Source organism: Rutidosis leptorrhynchoides, chromosome 2, assembly GCF_046630445.1.
Source record: "Rutidosis leptorrhynchoides isolate AG116_Rl617_1_P2 chromosome 2, CSIRO_AGI_Rlap_v1, whole genome shotgun sequence".
NCBI classification, from domain to species: domain Eukaryota; kingdom Viridiplantae; phylum Streptophyta; class Magnoliopsida; order Asterales; family Asteraceae; genus Rutidosis; species Rutidosis leptorrhynchoides.
In genome coordinates this window covers 9,605,193-9,620,783 of record NC_092334.1, presented here as the reverse complement: position 1 = coordinate 9,620,783, position 15,591 = coordinate 9,605,193, and the positions used below count along the sequence as shown (strand labels likewise).

The window sequence follows — 15,591 nt, the reverse complement described above, 5'->3', positions numbered from 1 at the left end:
TAAAATTTTTGAGACTCAATCTAACAGACTTTGTTTAACGTGTCAAAATAATAAATCGTATAGAGAATTGGTTTAAATAAGTCGAAATTTTCCGGGTCATCACACCTACTAACACCCCCACCATCTCTACCAACAAATATACGGTTGGCTCGATAAAATAACAAAACCGAACTTCCAAACTTCGGGTTTGACCAAAACCGAACTTTGGAAGTTCGGTTTTACCATTTTTGCAACGATTATGATTCAGTTTCTATTTTTGAAAGTCCGATTAAAAAAATTACTATTTTAAAAAAAAATCATATTAGATGCATACAACAAGCAACAACATATTTCGAGTAAATATAAATATATAAATAAATATATATTATTATATATTATATATTACTACATATATATAATTAAATTAAAAACAAAAAACAATTTACTACAATTGAGACATCGTTTTGTATACCATTTCTAGGCTATATTGTTCATCTACGTCACACTTTAAAGTGAATGATTCACATTTTTTTGAACTTTTGTCTTAAACACTAGAATATATAATTTTTCCATCGAGAAATAATGAAAACACCCGGTTGCATGGGTCACAAATGACCCAAAACTTGAGCCCACGATGCAATGCCATGCTGGCCCATAAACCTTGTCAAAATCCTGTCATATATAAAGTATAGATGGAAAGATTAGAGGGAAATTGTTCAAAATACATTTTTTTTAAGGCTTCAAACAAAATACAATTTTTTAAAAAAAATTGTCTTTTTACACCATTCGGTAGACGGAATTTCTGTCTACCACCTTTATCTGTCGTCTACTACCATTTTTACAAAGTAGTAGACAGTAACAACAAGGTAGTAGACAGTGAGAACAAAGCAGTAGACAGCCAATTACAAGGTAGCTGACCGTCTACTGCCTTGTTGTTATTGTCTACTACCTTGTTGTAGGTGTCGACACCAATAATACATATCAGTCGACACCTACAACAAGGTAGTAGACAGTAACAACAAGGCAGTAGACGGTCAGCTACCTTGTAATTGGCTGTCTACTGCTTTGTTCTCACTGTCTACTACCTTGTTGTTACTGTCTACTACTTTGTAAAAATGGTAGTAGACGACAGATAAAGGAGGTAGACAGAAATCCCGTCTACCGAATGGTGTAAAAAGGCAATTTTTTAAAAAAAAATGTATTTTGTTTGAAGCCTTAAAAAAAGTGTATCCCAAGATTAGATTAGTTTAAAAAACATATGAATTCAATTTAGTTAACATTACAAAATTCATACTCCGTAGTTAATTAAGGAAGGTACCATTAATTAATTAAGAAAGATTATATAATTTTATAATAATTGAACCTAAATCTGTAAACTAATCTTGCGCACATGGTTTTACTAATTGGAACACTTTGAAGTGCCACCAAGTCACCAAGACTTGTTCATATAACAACTCTTCATCAGATCAGATGAATTAATAAATTAAACAAATAAGTCTACCTTTCTAAGATCATTTTTCATAACATAAATCACATATTGTAATAGTAACTTATAAAATCATAGTTTAAAAGTTGTATATGTATACCTTTTTCATGTTCAAAGCAATTTGCTTAGGGCTAAACTTTTCCATACTATCAAAAGTTTGTCTAGCACACCGGAATGCATGAACTTGCATGAATCCCGGCATATCCGTCACTAAAACCCTCACTTGGAGCAATGCCGCCACCTCTCCGATGTTAATCATCACCATCTCCGCCCTATTCTCCGCCGATCTCCGCCCTCCCACCACCTCAATCCCCGACACCAATTTCCTCCCTTCACCATTTCCTGAATATGTCTTCCTCCCTTCTTTTTTCACCAAATCGGGTTCTCTGTAATTCAAAAAATTATAATTCACACACATCTCCAAATTATTACTTTTTCCATCCCAAATTAAATGTCTTGCTGGTGTCTGACACATAATTTTAGGTAGATGTCAATTTTGACCTTTTAAGGGTAAATTTGTAAAGTTATTTGTCCTTTTCTGAAGGTTAACACTTATTTTGGGACAAAATAAAATGAAAATTTGAATACTTATATTAATACAGACTTACAGAGTGAGTATCGTAGTCACAACATAAGAACACAAGAACATAAGATCAAATAAAACAAAGTTACCAATATGGTACTTAAAAGTGTGTGTTCGTTTATATTTATTTCACCCACAAAATTACCAACGACAACAAATGTTCTGTATCTTGATCAAAAGTATTTGTTTTAATAATCCTATCTTATCTTATTTAGGAACAAAACAAAAAATGTACTCTATAATATTCTTTTAAACATAGTGAATGAACTTCATCCTACCTTGTATTACTGTTAATTGTTGGAACTGACTTTCTGGCCGATTCTTGAACTATTTCTTTGGTATCTTCTTTAATGGAAACATCGTGATGGTGTTTGTTTTCACGGTAGGTTTTTGATCGCCGTAGTAGTGATCCTAAGCTTCGGGAAATTGATTTCTTTATGGTGGTTTGTGGTGGCGTTGATGGGTGGTAATGAAGCTCAGATTGGTGGTTTTCGGTGTCAAGATTGTATACATACATGACTCCTTTTTTATGAGTTGTCATTTTTGGTGCACAAAATGCAAGTGGTGTGGTTGGAGATTATGATGCTTGAAATAGAAATGAAGATATAATCTTAATATATTTTTATCTTGTATTTATTTATACATATAGAAAGACATATAAGTGGAACTGTGGAAGTTACAATAGAAGAAGTGTCCATTCGAGTGTATTTTTAGTTTTTATCACTATATATGGTCAAACATAGATAGTTAAAATATATTACGGAGTATATAATATATTTATTATTTCGTAAACTTTAAACGTCTCCTAATTGCTACCTTTATTCATACTATATACAAGTTAATTCCATATTTATATAAGAAAAGACGATATTAAAAAAAAAACAATTTATGCTTTGTAATTAATTAAAAAAAAATTTAAAACTTAAATACGGTATGCTTCATTTATTCATATCCTCATTCACCTGGAGGATGAGGATATGCCCGATGAATGAGCGTAGTGCCGTTGAATGAAAACAATATTTGTAAAGCTAAAACATAATATCTGGTTTTATCATATTTGTAATAACTACCTCCGTAAACGTGTATTTATTTTAGTTTATCATATTATAGATGTTGTTGATGATGTTGTTATAGCTGTTGTTAAATTGGTCATAAACAGGTTTCGAAGAAACCCCCACAGGCGGGAAGTTGAAAAAAGAGCAAAAACCTGTTGTCCAGTTCGACTATTAGCGGCGATGATGTCTCCGTAAAAGGTAACACAACAACACATTAGGGTTTCATCATTTGCGACGTCAAATCGTCGCAAATGGTTGACGTCGATGCCTTTCATGTTACACGACAACGTGTGGGTCCCAGAAATGAACGCCGAAAATATTCTGTCGTATTTGGTACAAGTCTTTTGGGACGACATGGGTCCTACATCAATGTCGCTGCAAACACTACGTCTAAACACATTTATGTTTTCTTTTTCCTTTTCTTTAAAAAAGAGTGGGTCCCACATAATAACACCGCAGATAGGCGTCGCAAAACACTTTCGACGGCGAAGTTATGGATCGGAGTCGGCGTAGTTGTGGCGATACCTCGCCGCAAAAGGTATCTGTGGCGACTTTTTTGCCCTGTTGCGGCGAGGTAAATCGCCTCAAAAGAGCATATTCCCTGTAGTGTGAAAGTTAATCTTCTACTCGAGATATAATAACATTTTTATTCATACTTTATTAAATATTTTTAATCCAGCCAAATAATATTCATCTCGATAAATAATAATATTTTCGATAGATATTAACTAAATTAACATGAAAACGACATTCATTAATTAAAATATTTTGACACTATAGCATTAAAAGATAGAAAAGATTATGAAGTCATTTTAATGAATTTTAATTAAAAATTAAGAATAAAAGTTGATATTCAACATAGTATTCAACATGAAGAATACAACTTAATTACAACAATATATTAATTGAAACGATCTTTTATCTATATATAATTTGACTATCTGTTTAACAACAACAACAACAACAACAACAATACCCAATCCCACGAATGTAGGGTATGAGGAGGTGGTGTGTAGACAATCATTCCTCGTACCCTATCTATTTAACAGTTACATAAAAATAATCAAACATCATAGAATAAATAATGAATAAAATATTCTGAATTGAATACATGAATTAACATCTGTAAATAAAAATACATGAAAGCATGTACTTCGAAAAATATTAATAAAAATAATGAATAAAATATGTTAAATATTTTTGAATTGAAAATAAGAGTTGTAGATAAAAAAATTTATTTAATTAGAATGGTTAAGTCTTTTTTTTTTTGAACGGCACTTAGGAGTTACCGACGAGGGGTCGAACAAGATGTTGACACCCACCCACATGATCATTTCTTTTGTACGAATTATTACAATCATAACGCCGTTCAAGAGGGAACTCACACGATCAATTCATACGGGCATAACGTGTGGTAAAACTCCCTAGAATGAGGTCCAAAAGCAAAACATGCGCAACCTTCGAGACCCATGAAAATGGGCGAGGTAACAAGGAAAATTTTGCATAGAGGGTAAGTCGAACCCTTGACTTTCCATATAAGAAGACAAATCACTATCACTACGTCAACTCTTTTTTGTTAGAATGATTAAGTCTTCTAGTAGTGAAAACTTAAAAATGATAAAATAACCTAATTATCTTTTGCTCAAAATCTGATTAATCTAATCATGTGTCTCATACTTCCTTACTTCCCTTAAAAAACTTACTTACGTCTGGATCCTTACTCTGTATAAATGTAATAATACAAGCAGGTGGCCAACCGCGCGTTGCGGCGGCCACTGCTCCGAAATATAGTTAAAGATTTTTGTAATGAAAATATTTTAACGTTAATAAACGTAACATAATTTAAGGCAAAATAATTCGTTTCAACATACCAAACATCTCTTATAGTTATAGATTAAAACGTACAATAGTTTAATTTTTTTCTTTTTGCATAATCGGTTGTGTAATCAATTCGCTGTATTCTCGAGTTTTTTTCTCAGCAGAAAGGAGTGGAAAATAAAGGAGATGATAGTATTTTACTATCCTTCCTAATCCGTCCAAATATGGGAGGAGAGTGCTGTTAACAAAATATAACTGTACTATCCTTCCCAATCCTCTTCTCTCTTCTCCTTTCTGCTTAAAATTAAAACTCGAGAATCACTAATAATTTTTAATCTGTCTGTTTCCTTTCCCTTCTGTCATAAAAAAAAAACTCAAGAATGCAGCGTAAGAGAGTTATTGTGTAATCAAGAATCTATAAGAGAGTTATTTAAAAAAAAGGTTCATTAAAAATGTAATACGATCATTTGTGGATTTTAGATACTACAATATATGAAGTAAATAAATACTTTTAATTCAATTAAAAAAAATAAAAAAATAAAAAAAAAAATAAAAAAATAAAAAAGTTACTATTCATGAATAGTAACCAAATTTGCTCTATTGTGTATAAGTATAATATAATGTATATCATTTATTTAATATATATAACACATTAAATTTAATATTCTCTGAAATTTAATCTAGTACTGTACAAAATATTGTGATTGGTATTTTTGTCTATGGATATTTGTTCCCCTTTGGTGTTGGTTGTTTCTACATCACACATTGCTATATGTACTTAATCGATGTCACATATTGGGCCATGGTCAATAATGGATCTTGGACTTTACTATTGACCACCTATTAAATCAAGCCATGGTTCGTTAACCCAACACACAATCCGTCCCTTCAACAACACCCATCCTAACCTTTTGTTAGACCATGGTCCATAATATATTAGGTTCTTTTGGATCTACCACTTCCTTCAAAATGAGCCAAGATTAGCCACTCCACTCACCACCCCACCCTATAGTTCTATAGAATACAATATATATAAAATGGATTTGGCATAAATGTGACTCTCCAAAATAGTCATGAGTACTAGTGATCATCCCACCCCTCTAGTTAATTAGACCATGGTCCATGCATAATTTATATAATTACGGACCTCATATTTTCCTACAGATCATGGATACCCATTCCAATTTCCACGCAAACCCGCACCCCCAACCACTTTGGCAGGAGAACCCTCCTCCAAAATAAGAGCACAAGGTGTCCGTGTCCATTTTCCAGTGTCCATTTTTGACACTGAAATTGACTGGCAGTGTGTAAGGTGGAGGTGTCCACAGTGTCAATTTCAGTGTCCATTTTCATATTTTATATTTTTTTATTTTATTTTTATAATACCTTTTATTATTAATTATTTTTTTTTATTTTTTGTAAAAAGAAAAAAACTTTTATTATTAAATATTTAAAAACTTTTCATTAATAATTAACAAGTTAAGGAGTCCGCGCTTAGCAGCGAAACTCCAAAGCAGGTTCTAATGAAAAACCCAGTGTTTGAAAAAAAGAAAAAACCAACGTGTATGAAAGGTGGACCTAACTGTTTAGCGTTTTTTAAAAAGCATCCATTTTGCGAGTAGTTAGTTGCGTTGTGTTCGTAAAATTATTTCGAATTGAACGGTATTATTGAAAAAATTTAACTCGCGGCAAGCGAGAAGATATGGTCCGTTGAAAATTTGGATGGACTTTATTTAAGATTTTTTATGAGAATTTTAGTTTGACTTTTTGCCCTTGATTGGGGGCCGATTTGTATTTTGACTAAAGTTGGAGGCCGATTTGTATTTTGATCAAAGTTGAGGGTCATTTTAGAAAATCGAATTTTAATATTAAAATAATACTATGAATAGTAAAAACATAGTTTCTATTGAATATATTTATAATTATAATTATGTAAATGTTGTAAATTTAATAGTAAAATATGGATGGTAATTAGTCAAATATGCATAGTAAAATTTGTACTATATATATGTGGATAATGAACACACATATACACACCATTTTCTTACATATAAGAAATATACTCTCTCTCTCTCTTCCATTACTACTCTCTCATATTTAAGGATTGTATAGGCTTAGGTCAAAATTAGTTATAAGCCTACTGAATTATAACACGTTATCAGCACGAAGAGCTTAGTGTAATCAAAGGATATCTCAAACGATCACGAGTCACTAATCAAGGTATGAAATTATTAAGGTTTTTCAGACTCGGACATATCAAATTTTGGACTACTAACATTTTGAACTACTAATTTTTATTAAGTTCTTAGTGCATTTGTATTGTTCTTATTATATGGTTGGCTCTGCCACCTAAATTATATATGGTCGACACTGTCGCCTAACTATCATTTATGTTTACTAACTTTTATTAACTTCACTAACATTTATATTTATGTTATTTAAGTTATATATGGCCGGTTATACCGCCTGAATTATATTTTCTGTAATCTAACTCTTATTAACTTCACTAACATTTATATTTATGTTATTTAAGTTATATATGGCCGGTTATACCGCCTGAATTATATTTTCTGTAATCTAACTCTTATTAACTTCACTAACATTTATATTTATGTTAATAAGACCTCATGATTGTACGCAACATGTCATTTGACAACACGGTACTTTATGTACGCAACACGTCATTTGACAACACGGTACCATGGGTCGAGATTAATTCCGATCAATACGAATACGACGGGGTCTTTATATGTTATCTAACATTTATGATTACTTATGCAATTAATCATTATTTATTTCATGCATACTAATGTTTATTCTTAAATTTATAATTTTAAAAGTTAAAATAAAAAAATAGTTTGTATTTTTATTAAAAGTAAATCTTAAAAGTTAAAATAAGAAAAAGTAGTTTGTACTTTTATTAAAAGTAAATCTTAAAAGTTAAAATAAGAAAAAGTAGTTTGTATTTTTATTAAAAGTATATCTTAAAAGTTAAAGTAAGAAAAAAAAGGGGATGGTAAAATGGAATAGTTTTTTTTGTCAAAAATGAAGTATTGAAAATGAAGTGGTCTCCTTCTATAACTAAAAAAAATATATATACTTTTATCAAATGAATTTTTTTGTGGCCGACAATTTCAAACACGAGTCCGTGTTTAGTTTATCAAGAATATCTCTTGCTTTAGTGAAAGGTCACGATCACGATATCAGGTGTTGTGAAAGAATTAAAAAATTGGTCAAGTGGCCTTTTAAAAACTAGAAAAAAAAAAATTTAAACAAAAAGTTTTTTTTTTATATATTTATAATTTACGGGTAACGTAAAAAAAAGGAAGTTTTTTTAAAAAAAAAAAAAAACAAAGAAAGTGTTTAAATGAGTTTTACAGAAAGGGGGAAAGCAAAGTAAAAAAAAACTTTTTTTCCAAACAAAGGTAAATGAAAGTAGGACTTAATACAAGAAAAAAGTAAACATCTCCTAGACGTGATAAAATCTATCAATGATAAGTATTAGACTTGATGAGCTAAATGTGACAAAAATGTTTCAACATGTCTTATGTTAATTTTCTAAAATAAGTTATTATTATTCCGAGTTTAACACATATACATATGTTAATTAAAAACAACCTTTTTGTTCTTATGTAGTGTTGGGTTGCAATTTTGGTTGTATGCCATAATTCCATCCAGTAGAGTGACAATAGAAAACTTTTGATGATAATCAATAAAAAACTTTTTTTCAAACTTGTCAAATGTTTTGTTAAAAACGTGACCGTTGAAAAAAGGAGGTTGAATAATAAAACTTAAAAAACAAATTATTTTTTTTAAGAGTGTGCATCAAAATGGCCCGTTTAATAATGGGGAGTAAAAATATAGTCAAATTGTTTCAACGAACAAGGGTTCAATTGGATGTCTCTTAAAAAAAATCCGCGGGTACGGGTGATGGATCCAATGGATCCGCATCCACGACCCGCGGGTGCTATCCCTAATTGTGACAAGTACAAATCAACTAAAAGTCTAAAAAATAAATGCTCTTATAGGGACCAAATGTTCACAATAATTGCCTAAGCTAGATATGAAACAAATAGTTCATAAAAAAAAGGGTCGTTGTGCGTTTTCGGGATGATAGCCGAAATACACTTACAAAAGTAGGTCAGCCGTCAATTCTTTATGGCCATATCAACGTAGATCAATAAAATCATTTATGGTTTTGATAAAAGATTAATTAAAAATTAATTTTTTTTTTTGGTCTTGGATTCTCGGTAACAAAAGCAAAGGTTGTTTTTGGTTGCCACAACAAACAAGACAGAGGTTGTTGACTTTTGTTGTTAAACATGGCACAAGTGAACAATAACAATAGATTATTGTTTTTGAAAAGAATAATGATGCGTTAATTTTATTGTATAAAATAAAATTAAAGAAAAATGGTTTTCATTGATGACTATGAACAAACGCAAACAAAGTGTTTGTGGTATTTGGTGATTAAAAAAAAAGTGCATCTAAAGCTTCTACTGAAAATAATATGCATCTAAAGCTTCTACTGAAAATTAATGTGCAAGGTACAACGTATAACTATATGGTCAAATTCATTTGAGCCTTCGGAGTCACAAGTATATGATGTATATATATATATTACTCAATTAACAAAATAGTAAATCTAAATTAATTCATATGAATAGTAAAACGAAATTAATTAATTTACTATTCACATAAAAAAGCGCATATGATAAAAAGCGCATCGCATATGATAAGCGCATATGATAAAAAGCGCATATGATGAAAAGCACAACGCATATGATGAAAATCGCATATGATTAAAAGCGCATATGGTGAAAAACACAGCGCATATGATTAAAAGCGTATATGGTGAAAAGGATATATGATAAAAAAAAAAAAAAAACACATATGGTGATTTATAAAAAAAAAAAAACACATATGGTGATTAATGGAAAGCACATATGGTGATTAATGAAAAGTATATTGTGAAAAAGAATCACAAATGTTTCTTGAAAGAATTCAAGGTAAGATATATGGACCAATTCATCCATCATGTGAACCATTTTGATATTTCATGGTTCTAATAGACGCATCTAGCGGATGGTCTCATATTTGTATGTTATCAAGCCGTAATATGGCATTTGCAAAGTTTCTTGCACAAATTATTAAATTGAGAACACATTATTCTGATTACACTATTAAAAGAATGAGACTTGATAATGCTGGTGAGTTAACATCTCAAGCATTTAATGATCATTATATATCTACAGGGATTGTTGTTGAACATCCAGTTGCTCATGTGCATACACAAAATTGGTTTAGCTGAATAAATAGATAAACGCTTACAGCTAATAACTAGACAATTGATAATGAGTACAAATCTCTCAATATTTATATGTGGACATGTAAATTTACATGCTGCGACATTAATTCGCATTATACCATGTGGAAGTCGTAAATATTTTCACTTAATACTTGATTTTGGCCAAGAGCCAAATATTTTCTACCTTAAAACATTGGTTGTGCAGTGTATGCTCCAATTGTATCACCACAACACAATAAAATGGTTCTTCAAAGAAAGATGATAATATATTTTGGATATAAAACATCTTCAATCATAAGATATATTGAACCCATGATGGGTGATGTTTTTACAGCACGTTTTGCTGATTGTCATTTTAATAAAACATTGTTCCCTAGATTAGGGGGAGAAATAAAAATAAAAAATAAAATGATGCTTCATGATGCGAACATCAATTAAGGTATATTGAACTCGCACAAAAGAATGTGAAACGAAAGTTCAAAAATAATGCATATGCAAGAACTTGCAAATTAATTACTTTATGCATTTACAGATATAAAAAAGTGACTAAATCATATATACCAGCGATAAATGCTCCAGCTCGAACTGAAATTCCAAAAGCTGGCAATAATGTCACTGTTGAGTCTTTGCCACGCATCAAACGTGGAAGATCAATTGGTTCCGAAGATAAAAATCCTCGAAAAAGAAAATCAGCTGATAATGAGGTAAGAGAAAGTGTTCAAGAAGAACCACAAATCAATATTCCTTCTGCAGAGGATATTGATAAATGTAAATACTAAAATTGCGATAAATTATGCAATATTATGGAACCGAAATGAAACTAAAATCTCTATGAGATATTTTCATATAATGTTACAATGACATCATGAATAAAGATGATGATCTGGAACTAAAATCTGTCATTGAATATACAAAATGGACATGATTGAGCTCAATGGAAAGGAGCAATAAGAGCTGAATTAGAATCGCTCGATAAAAGAAAAGTTTTTGGATCAATCGTTATCACTTTTAAAGATGTGAAACGTATGGGATACAAATGAATTTTTATCCGAAAAGAAATGTGCAAATGAAGTTACAAGGCAAAACTAGACTTGTAACTCAATATTTTCCACAAAGACCAGAAATGAATTAGGAGGAAAAATTATCCTCCTGTAATGGATACAATTACTTATTAGATACTTAATCAACCTGGTAGTTATTTAAATGCATCTCATGAATGTTGTTACTACTTATCTGTATGGATCACTTACTAGTGATATATATGAATATACCTAAAGGGTTAAGGTATCATAAGCATCTAATGTAAAACTCAAGGGAATATATTCCATTAAATCACAAAGATTTCTAAGTGGGTTTATACAAACGGGACGTATGTGGTATAACCGATTAAATGACTACTTGATAAAAAAAAGGGGTATAAATATAAACTTATTTTGCACGTATGTTTTATAAAAACAATGTTCGGATATGAGATCGTAGTTGTTTATGTCAATGTTCTTAACATCATATGAACAAATAAAGAGATCTATGAAATCATTCAACTTCTAAAGAATTATTTTGAAATGAAAGATCTTGAAAAAACCAAGTATTACCTTGGATTGCAAATTGAGCATATGCCTAATGGTTTACTTGTACATCAAACAACTTATACCGAAAAGATTTTAAAACATTTTTTTTAAAGACAAACTCATTGTTGTTAGATCACTCAATATTGACACTGATCTATTTCATCCCTGCGAAGATCATGAAAATTTTAACAGATCGGAAGTTCTATATTTTAGTGCAATTGAGGTTCTTATGTATCTTATAGATTATACAAGATCTGACATTTCTTTTACAGTTAATTTGTTGACAAGGTTCAGCTCAGCCCCTACCAAAAGACATTGGAATGGGATCAAACAAATAGTTTGATACCTTCGGGGAACTACTGATTTATAATTATTTTATTCTAACAACTCGAAACAAGATTTGTTTGGTTATACAGATGCAGATTATTTATCCGATCTACATAAAGCTAAATCTCAAACTGGATATGTATTCCTAAATGGAGGCACCGCAATATCATGACGTTCTCAAAACAAACACTTGTTGCAACATCATCAAATCATGCCGAAGTGATTGCATTACATGAAGCTACTCGGGAATGATTTTAGTTAAGATCAATGATACAAATCATTATTGATTCTTGTGGACTAGAACGCTATAAAAGCGTAACAACTATCTATGAAGATAATACAGCTTACATAATACAAATGAAAGAAGAGTATCAAAAATGACAGAACAAAACATAAATGCTGACGAGGCGCTAAAGCTATAAACGGTCTTAACGGTCATAAGTTTGATGGAAAAGAATGGTATATTGGTAAGGCTCAGAAAAAGACTGAAAGGGAATAGGAATTGAAACAACAGTTTGAACAAACCATGAAGGAGACTGTAGACAAATCACGTGGACCAAACTTGTACATAAAAGATTTAGATGATACAGTTTCAGATGAAAACCTCAGATTCTTCTCATATACTCAAGATCTCGTAAAAGACAACCAGATTAAAATGAGATACGTTCAATCAACAACTCTGTTGATCTTTATACCAAAGCACTGTCAATCGCTGTTTTTCAAAACATACATTCACAATATTGGCATGAGACAAGTTCAAAAGATGTGACGACTCAGCGTTGTCTACTTGAGGGGGAGTCAACTCTATGCTGCACTCTTTTTCCCTTAGCTAAAGTTTTATCCCACTGGGTTTTCTTTAACAAGGTTTTTAACGAGGCAGTATTAATTGCTCTTTAAAAAAAAAAAATTACCATCCAAGGGGGAGTGTTGTAAATTTAGTAGTAAAATATGGATGGTAATTAGTCAAATATGGATAGTAAAATTTGTACTATATATATGTGGATAATGAACACACATATACACACCATTTTCTTACATATAAGAAATATACTCTCTCTCTTCCATTACTACTCTCTCATATTTAAGGATTGTATAGGCTTAGGTCAAAATTAGTTATAAGCCTACTGAATTATAACAGTAAAGAATTTTTAGTAAAAACATTAAATTAAAATCTATTTAGCCCAAATAATTTGGTTAGCCCAAATGAATAACAAATTAGGCCCATTTCTGAAGAACCCTAGCCATTGCCTTCTTCCTCAAAAACGTACCTGCAAAAAAAAAAAAAAATGAAAATAAATTAAGATTAATAAAATTAAAAATGAAAGAATTGAAAAATGAAACAAAAATTCAAATTAAAAAAGGTCCAACGGTCGAAAAAAGCACCGTCGATGGCGCATCGCTGTAAATCGACGGTGGTGGCGACGGTGACGCGGTGTCAGACGACGGTGATTTCGGCGTCGATTTTTGAGGGACGGCGGGGGGACAATGACGGGCACCGTGTGCTCTAAGTGCATCCGCCACCAACCAAACGCTCTACACCTCTCTCCAAACTCTTATTAGATAGTTAACTTTGGCACCGCTCTTTTAACTCACGGTTAGCTAGCTTACATAACATAGATAAGTTTTGGTGGTTTGAATGTCTATTATAAAGAGTGGGGTTGGGATGTTTTTGGAAAGAGATGTATGATGGGAATGTGTTGGATTTCTTGAATCATTCCTTTGTTTTTGTGATAGCAATTGGAATTTAATATTCTTTGTTTGTAGGGTTTGTTTGTAGTTAATTTTTTTCAGATTGTTATTGGAGGCTTGCTTAAATTCTTTCATTTCGAACATGTAATGTGTCCTTGCTTTTTCATATCTCTAGATTCATGATTACATTGTAATTCCAATTTTAACCTTTGAACAATTTTGTCAAACAAACAAAAAATCAATCAATCAATAAATTAAAATTAAAATAAATAATGGTAGACTATACAACCATCTATTTTAATTCTTACTCCTCCGTCTCATAAAAACAGTTCGATTTGACTTTTTATTAGATTTATTTAAAATATACTAATAAATTGTCTAATTTACCCTCCATTTTATCAAAGTTAATGTTTTCTCACAAAGGGGTTGATTGGCATGATCCTATCGTAACTGCCCAAATTTTTGAAAGTTAGAATGTAGCTAGTAATAGGACCAGGTAACTAGAAATCAATCATTACTAAAACACGTTCAATACAAAGTCTCAAATACTTTTGAGACGCCCAGAATTTAAATAATGAAAATTAGCATCGTACATCACGAATCTTTCAAGTTATGCTCTGTGACAAAGTAGTTAAATGTTTTCGAAAAAACAGTTGGAGTAGTTGAAGCTTATAACGGTTGATACTGGGTATAACCAAGATGATGACATCAATTTAGAGCTGAAATTACATGATTGTCCTGCACTTCATCCATCCTTGAGTTATTGCATTTAAATACTTTCTAAGAAAATATACCAGTGAATAAATATAGTTCAAAATAGAAGTCAGTATTGAATGTTTCCTGGTAAGGAAGTAGATAAAGTCAATAGAAGAGCATGACCAAGAATTCAACAAATAGGATGAGTGGCCAATCTAGCCATCCATTGAATCTCTAGGTTGGACCAGAATACGTTCAACCTCAAAAAAACAAACTTAAAGTAGGAATTAACTATGAATGCGTAGATGTTACTACTTTAAGGCCGTTTACAATTGTCATGCTGTTACACAGTGGTAGTTTTCACATTAGGAAAATTTACACCTAAAAGAGAAGGAAAAAAGTAAATGAATGAATAGGTAGATTGAGACTAACGACTAAGTTATCTCTCTAATGGGCAAAATTATAGCAAAGGACACAAGTTCAATTAAAACGAACTCATAATTATAATTATAGTAATAATATCACATTATTATTTAACGTAATCATAATTAAACAAAAATACTTGTAAGTAGACCAAAAAAGTTGAAGGTTAACCCAACCAGTAGTAAATAATTACTACATACCTGATACCCACCCCATCCATTTTTACGTTTAGGTAAAAGTATAGTTTCAATTTTCCAAACAAGATGATAACAATCTAGGGACTGCAACGATATAATCAGGATAAAACTATGAAGACTACCAGAAAAATGTTACCAAATAGTCTCATAGGACTTAACTCCCAAATCCAAACAGAGGTTGTCAACAAGCACATGAATTTACCACAAAGGTAGAAGCCTAAGAAGAAAGAACCAACAGCAAAGATCAAAATTTAAGGAAGTAAAACCTTTCCCATGAGCAGAAATGGTATATCACCTTGTACCTCATGCGTTGTATGGGGTACATAATTCCGAATTGGAACTAATAGCCTGCAGTTTATATTATTAAATTGCTACCGAGCAAGATGCGAAGCAAGTGTATAATAATAATGTGAACTAAATTCAAGACATAACGAAATCAAATGTTGCAAGACTTTTCTTGAA

General features: G+C 31.2%; 1 protein-coding gene across 1 annotated transcript; it reads right to left on the bottom strand.

The window, feature by feature from the left end:
* Positions 1 to 430: 430 nt before the first annotated feature.
* LOC139890537 (uncharacterized) lies at positions 431 to 2,635 on the bottom strand. The gene is made up of 3 exons (XM_071873413.1): positions 2,327 to 2,635; positions 1,566 to 1,851; positions 431 to 651 (listed from the first exon to the last, which is right to left on the bottom strand). The coding sequence occupies exons 1-3, from the start codon at positions 2,587 to 2,589 to the stop codon at positions 487 to 489; spliced, it is 714 nt and encodes a 237-aa protein (XP_071729514.1). The 5' UTR covers positions 2,590 to 2,635; the 3' UTR covers positions 431 to 486.
* Positions 2,636 to 15,591: the final 12,956 nt, after the last annotated feature.

Coding starts and splice junctions, on each gene's coding strand:
- LOC139890537 (XM_071873413.1), bottom strand. CDS start 2,589: ATGACAACTCATAAAAAAGGAGTCATGTATGTATACAATCTTGACACC. Junction 1,852..2,326: donor ACAATTAACAGTAATACAAG/GTAGGATGAAGT, acceptor TTTGAATTACAG/AGAACCCGATTTGGTGAAAA. Junction 652..1,565: donor TTGCTTTGAACATGAAAAAG/GTATACATATAC, acceptor TATATATGACAG/GATTTTGACAAGGTTTATGG.